Below are 24,962 nucleotides of genomic sequence, written 5' to 3' on the forward strand. Positions count from 1 at the left end.
CTCAGCCTCTCTCTGGGGCTTCCTCAGGCCATGGCTCCCTTCCTTACCTATTTGATTGTAGGAGAAACAAGTAGAGCTATAGTAGAAAAAAACTATGAAATTAAAGTCCGTGTGGAAATGCGAGTTAGAATTGTAACATTTTCACAAGAGGGCTTACTTGTACCAGGCACTGTCTAGCATTTTGTGGCCATGAGTTCACTCAATCCTTCCAGCCACCCTTGAAGAGGTTAAGAGTTGCCCACAACAGAAAGATGAAGAAACGGAGCCTCAGAGAGGTGAAGAGACTTGCCCAAGACTGGCTGCACACACAGCCGGTAAGCGGTGAAGAGGCATTCAGACCTAAGGGGTCTGTTTACAAAAACTGTGTTCTTTCCACCTCCGCTACACCGTGTCCCAGGGGGGCCAGGGTATTAGAGAAGATCCTATTTTTCTCACTGAAGTCATTCCCAGGGCAGTCTCTGGTCCCCAAACATCTAAGCAGATCACTGGAGGAAGTGTCTGCACTTAATAAGCCCCTCTGACCTGTGGACTTTGCTGAGCTCGGCGGAAAATATCATCACAAACCTCCCAACCCAAAGGCTAGAGCCTTAGAGCTGGGCCAGAGGGGCTCGGCCTCCCCACATCCTGGTGCCATTCCGGTCAGTACACTTGCCTTCACTGTGCACCCACAATGTGGCCAGTTCTATGGGGTACACAGGAGCAGCCCAAATCCCGGAGGAAACAATTAGAGAATGATTAGGTGCCATGATTCTGGAGAGGAGACAGGTCTGTATGTTGGTGGAGGGGCCTGAGCTGGGCCAGGGATGGGGTGGGACCTGGAAAGCAGAGACAGAGAAGCGCCCCATGGGCACAAGTGTGGGCTGGACAGGGCTGGCCAGCAAGGAGCAGGGGGCAGACGGAGGATGAGAAGAGTGTCGTGGTGAGAAGCTCCGAGTCTGATGTCAGAAAGACGTGGCTTTACCTTCTGGCCGTGCCACTGGCTGGCGGAGTGACCTTAAGTTGGTCATTTAACCTTTCTCTTTGATCAAGGTCTCTCTTATATTGAGAGACGTTTAGCACCTCAGTTTCCATGTTCCACCACCTTAGCCTTTAACAGAGTTTCCTGCAAAGAACATTGCTAAGTCTGACCTGAATCCATCTGGCTGCCGGCTCGTTTCCTTTTCCTTGTTCTTGAAGAAGCACAGGTCTGACTAATCGAAGATGGTGAAGAGTCGAGGTGAAGGCCTCTCCGAAACCCTAAACACAGGAAAAGATGATAGCCCTCCTCCCAATGTATGTAAGAATACACTAAACCATAAAATACGAAATGTACGTGAATGCCAAGGTTAAAATAGCTCCTTTGCAGATTACTTTTTTCTAAAATTCTGGATTGCTTCCTTCATCAAAGTTAACCTCTTCACAGTTTTGGGGTCCTTGCTTTCTAAAATGTGTGGTGCCTTTGAGTTATCCTGGCCTAAGAGAAAGCGTGAGGGACCAGGCGCCCCAGGGGCAGCAGCAGCACACCTTTGGTGTCTTGGCTCCGTAGCCAGGCACTGGGACCAGGCCAGGTCATGCTCCCCCTTCTCAGATAAGTATGTTGAGGCTGGAAGGGGGGCTCCAAAGAGTTTCGATGGTCCCACATCCAGAGCCACGATGGAGAGCCCAGGTCTTATTATCAGTTGTACCCCAGCTCTTCCTGCCCTGTCTCGTGGCTGCTGATTGGGAAGCAAGGAGTGCAGCCTTCCCTGTCACTTGGCACCACTACGAGGGACCTGGAGTAATGTCTCTTACCTGATCGGCAATTTGACGTGGCTGCTTAACAACCCGATTAATCAAACCCAGCTCGTCCTGTTAGAATTAATGAGCCTAGGAAACGCTGCCATGAATAATGAGGGCTTATGCCTCTCCCCCAGCACCGCTCCCCACCCCCTCCCCTCCTATTTTTTTCTCAGAGACACGCAGCAGCTACTCAATACCAAGGGCCTTTAGGCCCTCAGGGGAGAGGTGAGTGCCCAGCACTGTGGGCATATCCGGCCACAGCTGCCCACCTAGCACAGGAGGCTGGCCAGGTCCTAGAGGAACAAAACCTCTTGTTCATCAAACAGATATGTATGCATTCCACCGCTGAAATTGGGTGAAGTGTTTCAGGCCCTGTACTAGGTGCTGAGGATACAAAGATGAGTAAAACTGTCTCTGTGAGGGGCCACAGTGTAGTGACCCAGAGACAAATGGAGAAAGTGCTCTAACGGGGGTATGGGAGGGGCCAAGGGCCATAGTGACGATGGCCTGTCAGTACTGGGGACTTTGCTTCTGTCGTGCAGGGTGACAGGTGGGGTCTCTTCTGGGGTCTCTGCTCCCGCTCCCCACATAAGAACGCAGGACATGGTGAGGCCAAACAGGAACACCCACGGAGCCATAGGTAGGGGAGTCACACCACTATACTCTCGCTGGCGGCTGGGTTGGAGACACAGGAAGCCGGAGCCACACTGTCCGCAACCCTCACTGCGCCGCTTGCAGGCTCAGCCACCGTCTTCTTGCTCGCCCCCATTCTTGCTCTTAGCATAGCCACAGCAGTTATATTAGTGGCCAATGGCTCACTGGTTACAGCCGACAGGCATCTACTACCCGAGCCAGCACCCCTCCACGTGAGGCTGAGAGCCTGGAAACTGCTCTCCGGGGCTCTGTCCCCACAGCTTCCCTCCTTCCAACTCGCTCAGACTGGGTTTCCCAGCCACTCCTCGCAAGGCCTGAGGCTGCTGGGCGGGAGCTGGGCCCAAGCTCCTGGGCCCCGTGGATTTCAGGCCTGCCATGAGTTTGTCACTCTGGGAACCCGGAAGGAGAGGCTTCACGGAGGGCACCTGGGTCTCTCTGAGTTGGCCTGCACTGAGTACAAAGGCTGAAAACCAGAGCTCTAAACTCAGGCAAAATGACGCTCACAATATATTGTAAAACCTGCACTAGCTGTTAACATTTGACTATTGGGAGGTTTTACATAAAAATTGCCACCTAGTTCCCACATCTACCGCTGGCTGGAGCTGATGGTGGCTGTCCCTTTCACTTGAGTCTGGGTCCCCCGATGCGTCCATTCCCCCCCAGCTGGCTCCTGGTACTTGTGTTGCCTGTCTGGCCCTGAGGGCATTTGAGTTTGAGACCCCTGGCTGAGCCATTAAAGAGAAGCCAGTAAGAAGCGGACTGCTCCTTTGGATGGCAGAAGCTTTCCACATAAATCAACCAACTCGTTTTCACAGAAACCTTAGGGCTTGGGCAGCACCGAGTGGGGAGCCAGAGCTCAGAACTGTTGGTTGAGTTCACTGAAGTTGCTTGGCTCCAACGGGGGTGGGGTGGGGAGGGAGCCCCAGTCTCCTCGTTGGGTCTGCTGCTTTCCAGTGAAGCCTGTGGCCTAGTCTGAGCAGCGTGGCCTGGCCCACTCAGCCGTCTGCCTGCTCTCCTCCCCTCTGCGCCTCACCTCCCTCTGCCTCTCTCCCTGCAGGGGGAGCTGCTGAGCCCGTGCCGCTGCGATGGCTCTGTTAAGTGCACGCACCAGCCTTGCCTCATCAAGTGGATCAGTGAGCGCGGCTGCTGGAGCTGTGAGCTGTGCTACTACAAGTACCACGTCATCGCCATAAGCACAAAGAACCCTCTGCAGGTACCACCGGGAGGCTGCCTGCTGGCTGGGGCGCTGGGCGGGCTGAGGCTCGGCGCTTCCCACACCCACTGCTTTCCTGCCGGAGGGCGATTTCACCGTGGAGTCAGGGCAGTTTGGAGAAAAAGGCATGAGGTGGGCTAGGTGGGCAAGACCTCAGATGGCATGCCGGCAGGAGGAAATGAAAGTTTTCTGTTTTCTCTTCAGCCTCAGCAAGAAGAGAAGGGGACGGGGCGAAGAGAGAGAAAATACTTACAGACAGAAGTATGGAGAGTCAGAAGGGAGAATAAGAGAGGGGATGGATGGATGGAAGGAAGGAAGCAGAAAGGAAAAGACACGACAAGGAAAAGGAAGAAAGAAGAGAGGGGTGGGAGGGAGGAAAAGGAAAGAAATACCAGAGGTCAGAAGAGAGCAGGATGGAAAAAAGACAGAGGGTGGGAGGGTGAAGAGAAGACTGAGAGAAAGTTGTCATGCAGGGTGTCTGGTCCCACTCCCCACATAAGAACACAGGACATGGTGAAGCCAAAAAGGAACACCCACGGAGCCATAGATAGGGGAGTCATACCACTATATTCTCACTGGCGGTTGGGTTGGAGACACAGGAAACAGGATCCACACGATCTGCAAGCTTCCGTCCACTTCTCTGCCAACTAACCAACCCCACTTGTTAACTGCAATCCACTCTTGCTAGCTCAGCCACCAGCTTCTTGCTAGCCCCCATTCTCTGCTAGCGTGGCCACGGCAGTTATATTAGTGGCCAATGGCTCACCGGTTACAGCTGACGGCCAACTAGCTACAGCTGATGGCCATTTACTACCCGAGCCAGCACCTTTCCATGTGAGGCCGAGAGCCTGGAAACTGCACTCCTGGCTCTGTCCCCACAAAAGCTAAGGGCAGGGAGAGAAGAAATAAGGAGAAAGGAGACTCAGTGACACTTCCCACACTTTAATGTGCATGCAATTCACCTGGAATCTAGTCCAGGGAGTTTTAATTTAGACACTATGCAGTTTTACACGGGGGAATAAGTGTGCGGTGGGGTGGTGTGTGTGTGTGTGTGTGTGTGTGTGTGTGTCTGTGGTGCATGCATGTGGACCGTGGGAGGCGTTTTTCCTGGAAGGACGCATTAAAATCCCCAGGCACCTCGGCCATCCCGATGGTGTACCAAGAGGTCAGAATGACAGATGCCTCTCCCTGCGCCGGTTCCCTCTTTCGTCTTTCATGTCAAATTTTGCAGTGTCTTAAAATAGCAGTGTCATGAGACAGCGGATTCCACACCCGGGGTGCATTAACTCTCTTCTTCTTTCTCAACGGATGCAGCCTTGGCGAAGACTCAGAGTCCAAACCCACAAGCCCACCCCAGAGTGCCCCGTGGCTCATAAACGGGCATCGACCTTTGACTTGTAAAATGAAAAAGCATTTAGGGATAACTTTTTCCTTTTCTTTTTCTAAAGAAAAGGAAAGCTTATTCTAATCTCATAAATACGGTAAGCAAATGACAGTAACTATGAATTTATAATACTACCGTGATTCTGTTGCTCCTGGAAATGCAATGGTGTGTGCTCAGCAAATGCCATTCTACTTTTCCAGACAGCACCAGAAGAAGGAAGTAGTTTGGACTAGCAGCAGTGTTGTGTGGTTGTTGCCCAAATTGTCCCAGTTGTGTGTCTGGGGCTCCTGAGGCCCAGCCAAGTGTGAGACAGCTGCCTGGTCAGCCACTGGGCAACTTCTGCTCCCAGAGCCCCGCCAGCCCATCTTCGGTACAGGATGGGGTGCTGGGGCTCCCTCTGTTCAATGTGGGGAGGTCACTGCCAGGGTCTCTCACCTCTTGGTTCGTGCCCCACACAAAGTTATGAGAAACAGCAGTCACAGCAGCACATGAACTCAGCGACCCTCTACAAGCCCTGGTTCTAGCAGAAGAGCCTCTGAGAAAGGAGTTTCAGGGCGGCCCTGCGGTCTCAAGGCTCCGTGGTGGCGTCTTACCCTCGCTGAACTGCAGTTATATTAATGAATGTTTAGCTGGTGCTTCCTGGGGGCCAGTCCTTGGTCTAAGTATTCACATATAGTATCTCATTTAATACTGAAAACAACCCAACGCAGTGCGTACTGTTGTTATTCCCAATTGACAGATGAAACGATGGAGGGACAGAGGGGTCAGCCCAAGGTCACCCTGGTGGAGCAGGGTTGCTTCCAAGGGCTCTAATCCCTGAGTCCGGCCTTTAACCTCTGCCCATAGTGCACAGCACAGAGTTTGTGGAGGATGTTCAGGAAGACCCCACCTTGTCAGTCTTAACTGGATTTCTGCTGCAACATAATGAAGAATAGAGATGATGGCAACCCATACCCTTCAAAGCACTGATTAAAGAGTGATTTTGTTTAACCCCCACAACACTCGAGGAAGTGGGAAGGACCAAGTACTTCCATTTTTGCAAAAGGGAAACTCGACAATCCTTATGATTTATTGGCTTCTCCTAGATGACACTGATAGTTGGAGCAGCCCTCGGCTAGAACCAGGTCACCTGGCCCTATGCTCAGTGCCCCCCGCTGTTATAAGGCAGCAGCCAGGCTTCGTGCTCTCCCCACTTTGCCTCTGTGCTCACTGGGGCTGCAGGACAGGTCCGGGCATGGAGAAACCTCACGACACTGCAATCAGAGTCTCACTTAGAACAAAACTCTGGGTGTCTGGGGGTGGCAGAGCCCTTCCCCCTTTTCCAGCTCCCTTTGAAGCATCAGAGTCACCCGTCCTCTGCTTTCTCCTTGCAGTTCTGCTCCCGACACTTGTTACAGAGCTTCACATGGGACAGACAGTAGGAGAGCCGTGTTCAGAGCACCCCCACCCTGCTCCTTCTTCATCATGCTTCATACTGTAGTCAGACACCCTGGTTAGGTTCACAGGTGGCTTGGTCCTGGTAGGAAGGGGCATTATGGATTAAGGGGTCCTTTCTGGGCCTGTCTCTATTTGGGATTTTTGAAGTCTGGAGCAGGAAATGGTGAGTTCTTGATGACTTAATAGTAGAAACAAAACACCTCAATTGGGAACCCTTTTCACAGACAGTGGGGCGGGCTCTGGAAAAAGCACTTGCTGTACATGAGCAAAGTCTATAGGATCTGGCCATCTTCTGGAAAATTCTCTTGTTATGTGTAACCCTAGGCTGGGGGAAGCCATGGAAAATTTTAAAGGCCCAATTACCTGTAATGGGACGCTATCTGTATAATTAAATGTTTAAGCTGATGTCCTACGTCTAGACTAGTAAGCGAAATGTTTTCCAGTGATGCAATTCCCTGGGGGCCACTGGTCAGTCCAGTTGGAGCCACAATCAGTGCCCCCATCCAGGCCACTTAACACACAGTGAGGGCTCACGCTGGCAGGTGGAAGGCAGGCAGCCTTTTGTCCAGGTCTGCCTGGTGGCCTTCTGGGGCTGTTCTCTGCAAGGTGTTATGCAAATTCCTACGATCAGGAGACTGTCCTTTCCTCCACCTTCCTAAATCTGATCCTGGTAAAACTGCTCCCCTCCCCTGCTTAAAACTGTTCAGTATCATCATGTTTACTCTTAGGACAAAGTCAAACTTCTTTTCTGTTCCTCAGGATGCCACACGTTCTTCCCTTCTTCCATTTCCTGCTGTCTCACCCCGCATTCCTTTTTGCTCTCTCTGCTCTACCCACTCTGGTCTTCTTCCAGGGTTTCATACTCATGCTTTCTTCTGTCCCAGGGCCTTTGCACAGCCTCTTCCCCTGCCTGGAGCACTCTGTCCTCCTCTCTTTGCCTAGTAAACTCCTCCTCTGGAAGGTCAAATCCCACTAGCATAGGTTCTCGCAGTGCCATGAAACTCCCTTTCTTACGCCTGATGAACTGCAGTTGTAAATAATTATTTGGTTGTCTGTGTTTTCTCCACGGTAAGCTCCACGAGAGCAGAAATCTTGTATGTTTTTGCTTACTACTTTATCTTCAGCACCTCGTAGAGTTGCTGGCACCCGGAGAATACTCAGTACATGTTTGTTGAGTGGCAGCATGAATAAATCCCAAACTAAAACCCAACTCCAGGCTCATTTAGGCCTCTGCTACTGAGAGCAGCCATAGAATAGTAGAATTTCCGAGCTAAAATTCGCCCACATTTTAGCCTTCAATCCATCCATCAATACTGCTATTAGTGTAATACTTTTTCTGTTAAAAAAAGAAATCTCAGTGCTCATATGTAGTCAGTAAATTATGCTGTTTTTCTGATCTCTCCCCACATCCTGTGTCCTCTCCTTTTCTGCTGAATTGGTAATCTTTAGTATGTATACTAAATGGCATGCCAGGTGTTGCCGGAAACAAGTAAAAAACAACAACAACAATAACAGCAACAACAACAAAAAGGCCCGTGCCCTCTCAGCACCTATTAGTGTGAAAGGAGACAGTGTTGCTCTGAAAAGAATATTCCGGGCCCTGAACACCACCCACACCAGCTCTATATTTTCACTTTCTCCTTCCCATTTCTCCGTCTGTAACATAATCAGGTAGAAAGGCTTTCCTTCCTTCCCAGCCATGCCTGCCCAGAATCCCCTCCCTACAATGACTTTTGATCATTTAGTGTAATATAGGTTTCCTCCACATCAAAAGTGCAATATAAAACTCAGAAACTTGCGAAAGTATGCATTGTATTATTGGTTGGAAAGTGCCGGTTTAACTCCTAAGCCAGAGGTGAGAGGTCGGGGCAACAGAAGAAAGAGGGATGGAAATGGAATGGAAATGCAGTGAGGGCATCCAAGCGACAGCTAACCTCCCATTCTCGTCTCCACAGTGGCAGGCCATCTCTCTGACTGTCATTGAGAAGGTGCAGATCGCAGCTGCCATCCTGGGTTCCCTCTTCCTCATCGCCAGCATCTCTTGGCTCATCTGGTCGACCTTTAGTCCCTCAGCAAAATGGCAGCGCCAAGACCTCCTCTTCCAGATCTGCTACGGGATGTATGGCTTCATGGACGTGGTGTGCATAGGTAGGTCTGGGGGCTTGTCTCTATGGGCAGTGGGGAGCCGCATCCCGATGAGTTAGACAAGGCCCCCAGGATACCACCCTCTGGAAGGTCAACGCAGAGAAGGAAGCAGCCTTGAAACCTGGGAGCTCAGGAGGCGCCAGTGGCTTAGATTTGAGGGGCGAGTGGGGAGGAGGGCAAAGCAGGGAAAAGAAGGAAGATCTGTTTTTTTCCCAAGCAAATCTGTCTTGCCTGGTGGAAGATAAGGACAAAGAGGCTTGCCACTAAGAAGATTTGAGAAAGGTTGGTTGGTCAGTCTGCCTGCCTCCAGCAGGATGGGGAAAGCTTCTTCTCTGTTGTGCACCCCATGGCTGCCAAGCCAAACAAGGGGTGCCAGTACATTTAAGCCCATTCTCTTCACAACCAAATGCCCAGAAACAACACTGAGGATACCTGCCCCCTACCCTTTTTTCAGCTTTCCATAAACCGGTTCCAATGCTCAGGATTTCTCTAGTCCCGTGGTTTTCACACTGTATGTAGCCCTAGGGTTCCACTCTCAGTCTCAGGAGACACCTTCAGGAGGGGGACAGGCTCTGACTCTTCACCCTGAGCTTCTGTACTTCTATGTGTTTACACATGTTTTCATTCCAGGCAATATTCTATGTAAAAGGCTTTGGTGTTTTAGGAAACAGCTGGAAACCCACCCCTTGAGTTCCGGCTTATCCCATTCCCCAACCTGTGTTCCCCTCTCTTCCATCATGTTAGGTTGGTTGGGGGAGGGCTGCGTCTTTTTGTTTTTCCCAACAAATGATTGTGGCTGTCAACTCTGAAGCCTTTGTCTGAGTAACTGAGGAGGTGGGGGACGGTCCTGCTTTCCTCTGAGTGACCTAAAGCCTGCCGAAGTGCTGGTTACACATCCTAACCTGGAACCTTCAGATTACCCCTAGGCCATAGTGCTACAGCGTTAGAGTACTACAGCTGTCTTCTCTGGGCACTAATTTGTATATTATAGCAAATATGCTACATTGCTCTGTTGGAAACAAAAGCATCTAGTAGCTAGAATTTGGCTGGGATGATATTAATGTGAGTTTCTCTGGGGTCCTTTAAATATTAGACTCAGAGACTTGCATACTGATTACAGTAGCCAGAGACCAGGGATGCTGGAACTTATAAACTTGTCTAAGTGTCTTGCTGCCTCTCCATGCTAGATAAACCAATACACCAACCCCCAGTTCAAGAGACTTTTAATTACGGCACGTAGGCAGTGACAGAAACAGACTGCCCAGGTTTGGAGGATGGGGAAGAAAAAGCACTGTAAATGGGAGGAATTTGACTTTGAGTCTAATTTAGTTCCCCTGCCACAAAGCTCCCTTCCCACTCCCGCTGAGGCCTGGACTGTTGATGCCAGAAACCAGGTGTGTCTCCATATGGAGGTAGAGGGCTCTGGCACGGAGGGGGAAGCAGGGGAGGGCCTTCCTGTAGGGGTGCAGGGGCCCCTCCAGCTGCCCTTCATTCTCCTTCAGGCAGGCTTTTGATGTTTCTCTGATGTGAGCTTCTATGAGACATGTTTTCCTGTCACATGGTGTATTAGTCAGCTTTGGCTACAGTAACAAACAACTCCAAAATGGCAGGGCCTTATAACCACAAGCATTTCTTACCCATTCATGGGTCTGTGAGATGGCTGTGGCTCTGCTGGTTTGGCTGGGCTTAGCTTCTGACTGTGCGTTGGGGTCGGGCCTGCTCTGAGTGTCTCTTCATGCCGGGACCCATGCTAAAGAAGCAGGGACTACGCGGCTGAATTCTTCTCCTGGCCGAGTGTGGGAACACAAGAGGGCTGGTTGAAAGTCGTCGTGCTTCTCAACGCTTCTGCTCAGGATGGCACACTGCTCCTTCTGCCCACAAGCATTGGCCAGTGCCAGTCCCCAACAAGCCCTGCAATAAAGAGGTGGTGGGGCAGAAAAGTATACTGCTCCTCCCTGGTGGGAGCGTGGCGAGGAGAGAGGGGCACAAATACCATCTGTCATTCAGGGCTCCATAGAGCTGAAGACCGAGAGAACAGAACATAGAAGAAAGCGTACAACCAGCCAGTACTACTGGTTGAGAGAGAACTGGGGCCCGGAGAAAGGAAGTGATCTGTTCCGGGCTGCTCCACATGGGATTAGACGTGAGGTCTCCCAGCTGGCCGTCCAGTGCTCTTTCCACTAGCACTGTTGCATCAGGACAGCAGAAGTCTCACTGTGTCACTGATGGGATACCTGCAGATGCTACCTGCGACTTTGGTACACCTGTGCCCACTTCCAGGAGGAGCCCTCACAAGCAGGCCTGTTCCCTGGGCTCTGAGCCACCCAGCACCCCGCTCTGGTCTGCGTGGTGCTCCGGTGTCTCCTGTGGGGCAGGGGGAGGGGGCTCTGTGGCACCGTCTACTCCTCTGTCCCTTTCTTGGCTCCTCTCTATCTGCCTGCCTCCCTTTGGCTCACTCCTACCTCTCGACTTCTTTCTCTTTTTATATACATGTGGCATGCCGTCACTCAATTGCGAGGAGAAGCAGAGTGGGCCACATATTGAGAGTTTTCACATTGTTTTCCTCACTTCTAAGGTTTTCGGAAAACGATTTCCCAGATGCACAACCACACCACGCCTTCCCCATTCTGCTCTGACAAGCCTGTGACTGCTTGGAGACAGCCATCGGACGGGGGAGGAATGTACAGGGACCCTAACTGTTTTGGGTGCAAAACACTCCGAAAGTGGTCAGATGTATTTACAGTTAGGCTTTCTGTGTTTAAAGAGTTTAGACTGCTCCCTCATTTTGTTGATTACCACTGGAGCTAGTTCAGTTTCAGAGCATGTCCCCAGCGTAAGGATTATTCTTCCCATTTTTCAGATGGTAAAACTCTGAGGCCGAAGGATTTGTCTTTGGCTGACTCGGGCAGCAGAGTAGGCCTCTCAGGTCAGTGTTTTTCTAGGCGAGGCTGTCCCCAGGTGAAAATGCCGGGAGACAAAATGTAAACGGGAGCAGCACTAGGTGATCTCCAGAAGGGAGAGGGAGGTGACAGGCAGTAGCTGGAATGCGCCGACGTTCTTGTGGAGGCTGCGATGCCGGGGATTTTGACGTTGGTGAGGATGCTCAGTGCTGATGACAGAGGCTTTAAGGGGGAAGTCCAAGTATCGGCCACGTCTGCTCTGCAGTGTTCTGCCCAGGTGAGGGAATACGCACTGCACAGCGGTGATAAGAGTCTCTCTGGAAGGGGGAATCGGGTGGAGCCCGCAACGTCTACCAGGGGTATCTAGACATTCAGATTCACAAAACCACCAGGGAGCACACTTGGCACCAGATTCACTTAGCGGCCTGTAGGCCAGACTCCGTGGCCCCACAAGGCAGGTGTGGCTTAGCGGTGCAGGTGAGTCCCTGCCACATGCCACATCTCCACCCAGGGCCAGTCTCTCAGCCCCCAAGTGACCGCTCAGGAAGAAGGAGATGAGCGCCACAGCAGTGAGTGCAGGGTCCAGCGTGGCACAGTTTCCGGGCTCCCTGCAAAGTCTCTGCTTCCCTTTCCTTGTCTGTGAAATGGGATAATAATACCGTCTTCGGAGGGTTGTCGAGAGGATTGAATAGGATGGTGTACGTAAGGGAACAGCTTCTCCTGAATATCAGGGACGGGCGAGGAGGCACTGGATCAGGGTAGGTTCCGCTCGCAGTACCTACTTAATCAAGGTTTGCCGCGGCTATTAGAATCCGAGCCCAGTCACAGCCTGGACGACCTGACCCCGTGTCCTCATAAAATCCAGATCCTGCTGTGATATGGGGCAAGGCTTCTTCGGGAAGGCTTTGGGTTCCTTCACCCGTGTCCCCTCAGTGAGATCTGATTATATCGAATGCCCTCATTCCACCTGCCTCCTCTTCCGTCATCTCTAATGACGCTGTCTGCTCCAGCAGAGAGGCTGACAGAGCCTCACAGAAAACAAATGGGACATTCTCTGCTCCAGTGGGTCAAGTTATTAGAATTTAACAAGAGCAAATTAATTAAGGTCTTTGGCACCAAAACATTTTTTTTTCACTGCACAGACCCAAGAGATTGGCCACACCAAAAAGTCAACTCGGCAAAAATGAGGACTTTGTCCTCATCATGTTTGTTTTTTACTTGTGAGTGGAATGAGGTCAAGGAAAGGAAGGAGAGCAACGGTCCTGAGATTACTCCAAATCTTTAAAACTGTGGAATATGGTAATGAACCAAAGGATAGAAATTTGTTTTTGTTAAAGCTTCCTCTGGGTGCTGTCTATTTAGGTTCTGTCCAATGATGTAGGGATTACTTGGTACCTGCCGTCTGAGGTAAAGGGATTCGAATCTTGGTTTATAGCAAGTGGGCGGGGGGTGGGGGTAGCAAGTGGGCGGGGGGTGGGTATAAAGACGTTATTTTTCCAGTTTAATTTTAATTCACATTCACTAAAAGTACATGTATGCCACGAAGATTCCTTCCTTTCTTCCCTCCTTCAGGCTAGCAATGACCCGCCTGTCAAATCTTTAAATTCCCTGATTAGGAAACTTTTTTTTTTTTTTTTAAAGATTTTATTGGGGAAGGGGAACAGGACTTTATTGGGGAACAGTGTTTACTTCCAGGAATTTTTTCCAAGTCAATTTGTTGTCCTTTCAGTCTTAGTTGTGGAGGGCGCAGCTCAGCTCCAGGTCCAGTTGCCGTTACTAGTTTCAGGGGGCGCAGCCCATCATCCCTTGTGGGAGTCGAACCGGCAACCTTGTGGTTGAGAGGACGCGCTCCAACCAACTGAGCCATTCGGGAGGCAGCTCAAGGTGCCGTGTTCAATATTAGTTGCAGGGGGCGGAGCCCACCATCCCTTACGGGACTCGAGGAATTGAACCGACAACCTTGTGGTTGAGAGCCCACTGGCCCATGTGGGAATCAAACTGGCAGCCTTCGGAGTTAGGAGCATGGAGTTCTAACCGCCTGAGCCACTGGGCCGGCCCGGGAAACTTTAAAAATATGGAGGAGGCAGCCTGGTGCAGAAGAGACTAGGAAGCAGAAGATGTCGCCACTAACTACCTCTCTGACCTTGGGCAAGTTACTTCCTCTTTCTACAACTCAGTTCATGCATCTGTGAAACGAGAGGGTTGAGCCTCCTTCTAGGTCTGACATTCTAGGATTCTGAAGTTACTTCCGTTGTGAGAAGACATCGTAGCTCTCAGAGGTTGACAACTGTGGCTGTGGTCAGTAACTGTGGTCAGTAACATCTAGCCAGGCCAAACAACCAATAAGCATCAACTGTGGACATGAGCAAGTGATGATCAGTCCCTGTTATCTGCATGTGGCTTATCCAGCTTTCTGGATCACCGTTAGCCCATATCCCACCCACCCCTTCCTCACCGCCCAGGGCTCCCCTTGCACGACTGCCTCTCTGCACAGCTGAGCTGCTTGGAGGAGGAAGACGACTGACTGAGAAGCAGACGTACCAAGTAAGCACTGTCTCCCTCGAAGGAGACCCCTGGGGAGGCGCTTCGCTTAATCCAGTTGTGCTGACAGGGCTCAGAATATTTTAGGAGCACCTCCCGAGAAATGTCTTCATTGCTTGCAGCTGTCTTTGGAACAGATTCGGGAGGGGCGTGTCTGTCCGTTAATGGTGGGTTTGTGGCTAGAAATAGCCCAATCAGGCGGATAAGGGGGACGCTCAAGCCAGCTAATACATTTTGGGGACCACATGAAACATGCCAAAAATCTACATTTCTCTTGTGGCCTCTAACCTAGCACTGAAGATATTTTAGTTAAGGTAACTCTGACAGATATATATATATATCATATCACATATGATATAATATGGTATGATATAAAATATATACACCCCCAAATTTCAGTGGTTTAATGTAATAGAAGTTCCTGATCAGTGGGAGGATGTCCTCCACACAGCAAATCAGGGACCCAAGCCCCTGTGGTTCCAAAAGGGCCTTCAATCTTTTATTTCCAGCTAATAGAAAATCAGAGAACATGGATAAGGGACACACACACACACACACACACACACACACTTCGCCCCTCAATACCCATTTCTTAACCCTTGGCCTGACTCATGCCCACATTCACTACAGTCCCCTGGCTCCACCTGGGTGCCAAGGGCTGACAATGTGACTCCTTCCCAGTGGCAGCTCTGTACACAGGAAGGGCTGAGTATGAAATTTTGGTGGACAGTTAGTCATCTCTGTCATAGAAAGCCTATCTTATTGAAAAATTTCCAGAAATGCTCTGAGCTAGGATAGCCTCAGAGAAAATATCCTAAGAGTTTTAAAATCCTAAACTCTTTTTGATTTTAGAAGTTTGGCATGTTTGCATAAATAAACTACTTTCATAACTTTACAGTAACTCCTCTAAACTGAAGTCACATGATATTTATTTAATAATAATGATAATAAAATAACTAATATTATTCATTATGAACCAAGCACTGTGAAAAGTGCTTGGTATGTGCGTTATCTTATTTACTCCCTACAACCCTTTGATGTAGTTACTATTATAATGCCCATTTTTCTGATGTGAAAACTGAGGCTAAGAGGCAAATCACCTAAGATCATACAACTAGAAGCCAGTTTTAACTGATTCCAAAGCCCATATCCTTAACTACTCTGTTATAATAATGTAACATGTATAGTAAAGCATTATGTATTCAAACGAAATCTGTATACTCATACACATACATAATTTCCAAAAAAAAATTATTTTCTCCATAGCTGTGCTCTCTCTGGGGCAAGCACCTGACCTTGAGCATAGAGGAGGAAGCAGCCCAGACACATGGCATTGTTCTGTTTCAGATGAACCTAAGTTTATGTCCCACTTCATATACCAGCTGTGTGTCTTTAGGTAAGACACTTAGCATCTCTGAGCTGTTTCCTCTGCTGTAAGGTAGAGATAACATCACCTGCCTCACAGGGTTTCTGTGAAAAGTAGACTATATTTGCAAGGCCCTTATAGAGTGACAGAACGTAGGAAGCATTCAGTACATTTTCACTATCCTCACCATCACTGTCACCGTCACCGTCACCATCACCACATCACCATGACCTTCATCATCGCTGCCCAGAGAATCCAATTCTGTTTGTATCTGTCCAGACAGTGAGAGCTCTAAGTTTCATAAAGAAACCCCACAGAAAACTCCACAGCATCTTAATGTGTAACTCCACACGCACTTCCAGGAAAGGACCTCTCAGGTACACCGCTGCAGGGCTATGTGGGGCCCCAGGATATTTCTCTTTCCTGCTCAGTCCTACTGAGCTAAGCTCACTTCATTTCAAAGTCTCTTTCCTCCGTGGTTGTGCGGCAAAGGTCTTCTCACAGGTCTCTGCGATGCCGTGGGTAAGCAGGATGACTGCAACGTTCTCGCTTGGACACATTGAGAAACGCACTGTACATCTCGGCCAAGGTCAACTGACTCAGCAGGGGCCCCGCTAGGAAGGGAACTCCTTCCGAAGTCACCTCCTAGGGGACCGCCTCTCTCTGGGCACTGACAAGGCACAGAGAGGTGGACAGAGAAGGGACAGGGGGCTGTGCCTGCGCCCTGACTGAATGCTTTCAGGGTCCTCTGTCCTCCGAGTCTTTGCTGCTGGAAGATCTGGGTGACTCACAGCATAAGATTCAAGGTGGGCCTGTCCAAATGGGGCCCCTGGATCCAGATCTCGCCACCTTCTTGGTGGCCCCCAGAGGGACAGCCTGGCTGCACTTGTGAGAAGCACAAAGCTGTCCCCTTGGGGAATGTTGGGCAACTGGCATTGCCAGTCTGGCCTCTCTCAGCAGCACCTGCTGAACCCACCCAGGGTGGCGGCTTCTATGCAGCTTTCCCACTCTTGCCTGATAAGTTCTTTGGGGCAAGCTCTGACAGGGCTCTCCTTGACGGGGAGCATCTGGAAGGGGAGGGTGGGCAATGGTGGGGCTTCGGGGTACATCTTGCCCCACCGCTCTCTGATGGTGGGTAATTCTGCTGGGGAGGGAGCATCCCTTCACGGGCACTGCTGAGGGCTCTTGATGGGGGGAGAGGAGGCGTGGGGGCGCAGGCTCGTCTCCACTTCTGAAGAATCAGTCTCTAGAGCTCCTTTCAGTTCGAGCACGTTACTCATCGATAAACAATGACTCAGGCTGAGGATTGGGAAGGACGATGGGAGAACAGGTGCTGGTTTGGGCATGAGGTTGGCAAGGGAGAAGGAGGAAGAGGGATGAGTGGGCGTTTTCTATCCTGCAATCTCCCCCAGCCCCCAAACCATCAGTATCATGTGGAGTATGAAATGTGTGCCCAGAACTGCACCATTTCCTCATTTAATCTCATAACAACCCTGTCAGAAAGGGGTGGCAGCCCCAACTCACTGATGAGAAAACGGAGGCTCCGAAAGAGGAAGTAACTTACAGAGCGGCAAAGCTGGTAGGTGGCAGGTGCTTGGAGTGTTCAGGATGTGTATTGAGGAGTTGGCTCTAACGGGTGGGGCCCAAAGGTGTTCGGGTCTAGGAGAGGACGTTTCCTTTTCTCCAGTTGTCCTACATTTTCATGTCCGTCACATCTAGCAGTAGAAGATATTTTTTTAAGTTAGTTGTAGTTCTTTTTTTTTTTTTAGTACAATTTAGAACCTTCTGTGAGGCAGTAGGCCAGGATAAGGGCCGTGTTCTCAGCTGTGCTCCTCAGGGGGGTTCCCCCCACACACACACACAGGCAGCATCAGCATTACCTGAGAGCTTCTCAGAAATGCAGATGCTTGGGCCTCGCCCTACACCCAACGAGTCTGATGCTATAAAGTTGGAGAAGCACTGTTGTAAAGTTGTTTGCAACTGTTACGCCACTTATCCCAGGAGATAACAGGAGAGGGACGTGGGGAGGGGGATTCTAGCATCGGGAGGGGACTAGAGGCTTCTCTACAGACATCTCAGTTAGCATTGGCCTGTTAACTATGTATGTGATGGGAACCAGGAGCTCACAGAGCACGTAGTAGGTCCTCAGGAAATATCAAGTGAAATTCAATTGTCTCTCACTGCTGTGCACACAGCAAGAGCCAATGGTTAAGGTGCAGCAGGGGAGGATGGGGATGTCACTGCGGGAAGAACTCCCTGCCACCGCTGTGGTGAGTTAGGGAGCCCTGCAGGCAGGACCACCCACTGCAACCTCCGCCTTCCCTCCCATCCTCCTTCAGCTGGAGGCCAGGGGGAGAGATGAGACTGACAAACAACCTGTGGAGCTTACAGCTATGTAAGGAAGAGCAACCCTGAAAGGTGGAGAGCCCTGAAAGGTCAGAAATACAGCCCAGGGTTGGGCACCTTGTAGGTGGTTACTATGTAACCGTTAAGTTAAATAGTAAACCCCAGAAAAGGCCTCAATCAAAACTTACTGGGTCTCCTTGTCTTCTAATTTTCCATTTTCTTCTTTACTACATCTCTGCTCCCTTCGCCAATAGGCTTTTCCTTCGATTCTAATTTCAGCCTCTCTCTCTCTCTCTCTCTCTCCACTGCCATTTCCCACCCATCCTCTTTCTCTTCCATCTCTTTGACCTTGCCCATTTCACCTGTCCCTATCAGATGAGCCCCACGCATGTTCTCCCATTAAAAAGAAAACTGCCACCCAAGGAATCAACAAGTGATTTGTAGAGCAGGAAGCAGAGGGAGTGGATGTGAAGGAGGTAGTTCGAGCTTTTCTACCTTTTGCCAAACAAGCATTCTGCACAAACAGGTGACCTTCCCGCCTTCAGCCATCTATGCGTTAAACCGACTTCCTGATACTGCACATTCGGGGATGAAGAAGGCGGCATGCAGACCAAACATGGAAGCCACCCTCTTCAATCAGGGCAAATTGTCGGATCAACAATCAAGCGTAGTGGTTGCTCCTGGAAAGAGTCAGTTTGGGGCTTCAAGAGATGCTGCCCCTCCCTCCCCGAGGCCCCTTCTCCTCCATCATCATCAGGCTTCATCAGACCGAACTGTGTCTGCTGCCCAAGCCTCAGCCATGCCGGGCATAGCAGTGCTTAGACCAGGCGTGTGGAATAGATGAACCAAGGAACGCTGCCGTGCCAAGGGTGCAGAGGCACCTATTCAAAAGGCTGAAGGCAGTGATGAGACGTGGCACATTGGGAGAGGGTGAGAGACTGGGCAAACGGGAAGTCTCCTTGTCCAGCATTGGGTAGACCGGGTCAAGGGGCCCATGGACGGTCCGAGGGATGTATGAGCCCCCTAAAATTATCACGACAATGTGTGTGTCTGGTTGTCTCCCAGGGCGGTGGTCCTTCGCGTTCATCAGGTCCTCACAGGAGTGAGTACATACTCGATAGGTGAGGAGCCAGTGGGCTGCAGGGAGACTAGCTGGTCTCTGCCTCAGTGAACTCTTGGAGACTTGTCGCGCAAAGTGCAATTTCAGGAGCTGGTGGAATACCGGAGAAAACTGTGGCAAGGGATTCTGTGCCTCCCAGAATCACGGTGTGCTGGAGGTTGGAGCAGCTTTGAGGTGTTCCCATCTAGTGTCTTTGCTTGACATCTTGAGGTGGCTGGAGTGCCTCATTGCTATTCGATCCTGTGAGTCAGCTCTTCACCCCCAGGGGCCAGAGCAGCACCCCCTAGGTTTCCAATTGCTGTAAATCCCATTGTGCCTCATCCCCAGTCAGGTCACTCCCCATCACAGGTCCCAGCCTCCAACACCACCCTCAGGACATGGGCAGTCACTTTCCTGTTTTGCTCATCTCTGAACCCACCCTTCCGCCCTTCCACTTGCCGTCTGGACCTCATGGCCCTTCACCAGCCACCTCTGCTCTGAGTGGTACTTTCCTCTTCCTTTAACTGCAACATAGCTGTCTCCCGAGGACACTGTTTCTTGCCTGGTTGTCTCGAGTAGTGGCTGCATTTTCTCCCACACACTGTGTTCTGTGGGGCCTGCAGGTGGGGTCCATGTCCTCCTTGCTGCCCGTTACCACTTCCAAACGGCTTCTTTTCTTTCATCCTTCAGGAACTCCAGCCCCTTTGAAGCGCATGCCATCATATATTACCGCTCCTATCCCCTGCTTGACACTGTTGGCTGCTGACGACTTACTAACATTCCTTCATGCACTTTGCTCATATGTCAGCATCTCTGTAGGTCAGTGTTTCTCAGCAGAGGTGCTACCATCCCCTCGGGGGCATTTTGGAAATGTATGAGGTTTTTAATTTGTTTTCAAATGTACTTGTGCCCCAGCATCTATACTGAAATTTATATTGTCTCATTATAAATGACTTCCATTTGTTTTTCTTTATCTGTTAGGGCATTATACTCATTTTTCTAAAGAAGAAACCATAGGGACTCGTATTATCTTATGAATTTCACTTCAGGATAAGAAAGGAGATATTAAAACATGTTTGTTGTAAAAAGGGCGTATTTGGTCCGACAGCACCGAGGATGGCTGGCGCGGATCCTCTGTCCAAGCACTCTTTACTCCGAAGGCCTTTTCCTCCAGCACCTCAGCCCCTCTCAAGTGATCACCCCCAGACCTTATCATCACCAAGAACCACACCACTTCCAAAGTCTGGATTTAAACACCCCACTCTCTGGCCATCACCCCCCATCTTTGTAGTTTACTGATTTCTTGACGGATGCAGGATACAGGCAAGGAATGCAGATGACTTCTGGAAGCTGAAAAAGGCAATTCTCCAACTTCATGGAGACTTCTTGTCATGACCCTGTAGCTTTCCATTTTTCATCATTCCTTCTCTCTTTGGTGTCCTCACTTCTCTCTTCCCCAGCCTAGACTCCATGGGCGAGTGTAATAACTACTGTCTTGCAAACATCCATAATTCTCATCCTCTCTCCTGTCTTGCCTGCCTGGAGAAACAGTCTACACGAATTAAATACAACTCTCTTCTTACTCCACAGATGCACCTAGGGAACAGTTGAAGGTGTAGAGAAAACACAAATTACACAACGAATGACTCGACTCACTTCAAATTGATGGCCACAAATTCCAAATGGGCACCTGACACCCTCAGATAATTCTATCACCTCTCCCTTGTAAATTCACTCCCCCACTTTCTCTTTTCTCCACAAATTGTCGACACTTCCGCCCGATCCCTTCCACCTTTGCTGTTGACTTCATGAAAGAAAAACATGCACGTGGATGAGAACTGATTTTCCCACTGTCACTTCTATCATCCAACCTCCACCTGTGCCCACCAAGCTGGTGGTCATTCCTCCTTTCACTTGAGCTAAACTCTCAGCAGAGTTATCACAGTATCATTCCTGAAACGTCCTTCTCTAAACTTCTGGGTGTCCACACTTGCAAGTGTTCCTTCTACACCATTTTTGCACCTTGAGAGCCTCCTTTGCTGGTTCTACCTCCACCAATTTGCCACCAAACATCTATACATCAGGAGCCCCAGGGCTCTGTCATTGGCCCGCTGCTCTCATCTGTCTACCTTCTTCTCTCCCCAGGAGATCTGGGCCGTTCCTAAGGCTGCAAATCCCACTTCTACTCTGATGCCGTCTCCCTTCAGGCCAGATCTCTCCCTAAGCGTCAGATGCGTGTGTCCTAACTGCCTACCTGGCCCTTCTAGTGAGTTTCCTATCAGACATCTGAAATCTACCGTGACCAAAATGTAACTACCACTGTGGGAGGCTGAAGAGTGGTCCCCAAAGACACCCAGATCCTAATCTCTGGAGTCTGTTCAAGTTACCTCGTACGGCAAAAGGGGCTTTGCAGATGTGAGTGATTTAAGAAATGGAAAAATTATCCCGGGCGATTCAGGAGGACCCACAGTAATCACAAGTGTTCTTATAAGGGAGGCTTGATGCCAGACAAACTAATAGGAGGATATGTGACATTGGAAGAGAGAAATGGACCAGTGCAAGGAAGAGGGAAGGAAGGCAGGTGACTTCTAGGAGCTGAAAAAGGCTCTTTCACTTCAGCCCAGTGAGACTGGTTTTAGACTTCTCGTCTCCAGACCTGTGAGAGAATACCTTCGTGTTGTTTTAAGACACTAAGTGTGTGGCAACATGTGACAGCCCCAAAGGAAAAACACACAGTCACTGCTACCCCCACACAAGCCCACACCCCCACCCCCGTGCCTTCCACATCTCGGTAACTGGCTCCATGCGAAACGCTGAAGCCCAAAGCTTCTGAGAGGTCCAGATTGTTCTTTTGACTCACACCTCACCTGTCAGCAAGCCGGTCGGCCCTCCTTCTCACGTGTGTCCTGACTCCAGTGATTTCTCACTGTCCCACTGCCATCACCTCTGTCCGGGCTACCATCACGTCCCACTGGAATCATTACATCACTTGCTGCTTGGTTTTGTTCCTACTCTTGTCCCTCTTCCGTTCGTTCTTTTACAGGAGCCAGAATGAACTTTCTGAAGGGTGACTAAATCACATCACACCCCTCTTAGACCTTTCAATGGCTTCCCGTTATGCTCAGGGCAAAATATAAATTCCTTGCCGCGGCCGGCCTCCAACGCCCTCTGGCCTCTGGCCGCACCCAGCCCCTCATCTCCCTGCACTTCTTGCTCATCCAGGGCACCCTGGCCACAGAGACCTTTTCTTCTGACATTTTGCACTCATTCCCACCCCCGGGCCTTTGCACTTGCACTTCCTACCACTAAAATGTTCTCTTTTCAGATCTTTGCATGGATCCCTCCTTTTCATCATTTAAATCTCAACTCAAACGTGAGGTCCCCCAAAAGGCCTTCCCCGCCACCCTCTCGCTAAAACAGGGCCCTCAACATGTGCAGCCAGTGGCTATTTAACCCCATTTTGTCTTCCTCGCAGCATGTGTCAGCACCTGAAATAGTCCTGCTGGCTTGTTTCCATGTCTGTGGTGTGTCCCTCCACTAGAACGTCAGCGCTCTGAAGGCAGGGCTCCGCCTGTGCTCACTGCAGTGTCCCTGGTGCTTGGCACAGAGTAGGCACACAATTAAGACTTATTTGCCTGATCATCGGACTTGGCTTGTTTCTGACTCTACCTTTCCATTGGCCAATGGAACTGCGTCAAAGTTCTCTCTCCCAGAGGCACGTGTATTTCAGTGGCACTGGGCTATCTGTGCAAAGCGCTAACCAGTAGGAGCGCAGACATCATTCAGCAGGTACGGAATGACCACGGGGTTTCTTTTATGGTGCCTGTGAAAGCACATGATTCATTAACATCTGCTAAGTCCCGGCTGCCATGGATACATGCTAGAGGGAGAAAAGATACTTATATTATGCCTCAATGGATGGCAAATTTGGATTTTGTCAAGCGAAGAAGTGGGCAGGTAGAGCAGAGGTCGGCAAAGGCACCGCATGCAGGAGCTCAGCTATTTCACGGGTTTGTATGGCGGCCTTGCACCACCTGTCTATCGACTGTCGAGCCTAGGAACGTCGGGGTGGGGAGCAGGTGGCTCAGAGCTGAAAGGCAGGTTTGGAAAGAACCAATAGAAGCACACACATCCAGCTTACCCCAACGTCTATATCCGTTTATAGATAAAGGGACACTGTGCCTTGCTTTCCCTCACTTGGCTTTTGTTCTTCTCGTCTCCCTGCTGCCTCAGGTCTCATCATCCACGAGGGACCCTCTGTGTACCGCATCTTTAAACGGTGGCAGGCTGTCAACCAGCAGTGGAAGGTGCTGAACTATGACAAGACAAAAGACCTGGAGGATCAAAAGTCAGGAGGCAGGACAAACCCCCGGAACTCCTCACCCACCCAAGCCCAGGCCCCCTCCTCAGAAGAAGAGGCTGCGGGCACCCCTGCCCCTGAGGAAGGCCCTGCCCGGGCAGCCAGCCACCCCTCAGGCCCTCTGTCCGATCACCACTGTGCTTACACCATCCTGCACATCTTGAGTCACTTCAGACCTCACGAGCAGCGGAGCCCCCAGGGCGGCAGCCGGGAGCTGGTCATGAGGGTCACGACCGTGTGAGAGGAGAGACGTGGAAGGGAGGCCGTGACCACGCACAGGAGGGGAGGGTGGGATGGGATGCTGGTCTGGGGAGGCAAGGTGGCACCCAGGGGCCAGGGCAGAGGGCAGGCGGAGGGTGGGGGCCTTGAGGGGTCAGGGGGCAGAACGGGCTGGAGAGAGTGAGGCTGGTGCCATGAGCAATGTCGTGATTCCCCATCAGTCAATACCATTCTCCAACAAGAGCACTGAAAACCAATACAAACTCAACAACCAAGTGCAATACAGACGGAACCTAACAAAACACAATGACGAAACCGCCCAGATGTACCTGTGCGCAAAAAACACCTGGGAGAAGTGGGGGTTTCCGTGGGCGAAGCCAGCTGTCTGTTGGTGGTGGCCACGTGTGCACATGTGGAGGAAGACAAAATGCAAAGGGCGCAGGAAGGAGAAAAGTACGTGTGGCGTCGCCTGCCCGGTTTTACCCTTGAGTTTGTTCTGTTGTCTCCCTGGGCTGTGATCCACTGGCAGTGTGGGCGGGAGGGAGAGGGACAGGTGTAAGCTGGCAGGGGTCACACAGATTTTGCCGACCCTGGGCTCACCCTGGTGGGCAGGATTTCTAACTCAGATGGCTTTAGCAACGCTGGGGTGGATGGCGCAGGGAGGGAAATGTTGGCGTGAGCAGCCAGAGGGGAGGGGGTCTTCTCCCTTCCAGACCTTCCAAGTTGGAACTCCCAATTTTAGGTGGGCTCACAGAGGGTGTAGGTTTGCAGATGGATGTCTTTTTTGTGCCCTTGTTACTTTATTTTATGGTGATTTGGCTCAAAGATGTTTACAGGACACACACACACACACACACATACACAGAAAAATGCAGATTTCCCATGGGTATCTCAAGCACAGTCCTGCTGCTGTGGTGGCTTCAGCCTTCAAAGCTGTCAATCCAGGAGCGACTTTCCCAACTACCCACCCCCACCTGTGGCCGGGACACGCTCAGGGCCATGCCTGCTCCAGCTTTGGTACATAATGAAGCCCAGGGACCCCACTGCAGGGCACCTACTGCCCAGGGTCTCCAGGGAGAGCTGCTGCTGTGGGGGGGGGGGAGTTGGCGGGATGCACCCCAGGGAGCAGAGTGGAGACCAGTCTAAGTGCGCCTGGCTGCTGGGGACACTTCCCGAGGGCAGTCTGGCTAATCACTCAGTGGTCGTGCTCCCTGGTCCTTCCCAAGCCATGAGGTGGCGCCAGGGACCCTGGCAGGGAGCACTGTCCCTTGAGCCTGTCTGCTGGTTCCCAGGACCCTGCAGGGAAAGCCACTGGGTGGTCACCTGCAACATTTCTTGTTGTCATTGCACAATGGCTGCGTCATCAATGGGTATTCAAGGGACACTGTCAAGTACTTTTTTAAACTAGTTTTTAGGGTTTTTTAAAACTCTCTGTTGTTTGTATTATTCTCTTAAAAGCTTGAAAATAAAATTTCTTTCCCTACCACTAGTGTCCTCTTCCATATGTGAGTTTTCCTCCCTCTGTCCTGTTTTCCCTCTG

At 50.7% G+C, this 24,962-nt stretch overlaps 1 protein-coding gene across 1 annotated transcript; it reads left to right on the forward strand.

The window, feature by feature from the left end:
- The first annotated feature begins 1,200 nt into the window (after positions 1 to 1,200).
- MARCHF4 (membrane associated ring-CH-type finger 4) lies at positions 1,201 to 24,062 on the forward strand. Its single transcript, XM_033112328.1, has 4 exons — positions 1,201 to 1,272; positions 3,470 to 3,625; positions 8,402 to 8,594; positions 23,077 to 24,062. The coding sequence occupies exons 1-4, from the start codon at positions 1,201 to 1,203 to the stop codon at positions 23,442 to 23,444; spliced, it is 789 nt and encodes a 262-aa protein (XP_032968219.1). The 3' UTR covers positions 23,445 to 24,062.
- Positions 24,063 to 24,962: the final 900 nt, after the last annotated feature.

This window comes from Rhinolophus ferrumequinum, chromosome 8 (genome assembly GCF_004115265.2).
Source record: "Rhinolophus ferrumequinum isolate MPI-CBG mRhiFer1 chromosome 8, mRhiFer1_v1.p, whole genome shotgun sequence".
Taxonomy (NCBI): Eukaryota; Metazoa; Chordata; class Mammalia; order Chiroptera; family Rhinolophidae; genus Rhinolophus; species Rhinolophus ferrumequinum.

Coding starts and splice junctions, on each gene's coding strand:
- MARCHF4 (XM_033112328.1), top strand. CDS start 1,201: ATGGTGAAGAGTCGAGGTGAAGGCCTCTCCGAAACCCTAAACACAGGA. Junction 3,626..8,401: donor GCACAAAGAACCCTCTGCAG/GTACCACCGGGA, acceptor TCGTCTCCACAG/TGGCAGGCCATCTCTCTGAC. Junction 8,595..23,076: donor CATGGACGTGGTGTGCATAG/GTAGGTCTGGGG, acceptor CTGCTGCCTCAG/GTCTCATCATCCACGAGGGA.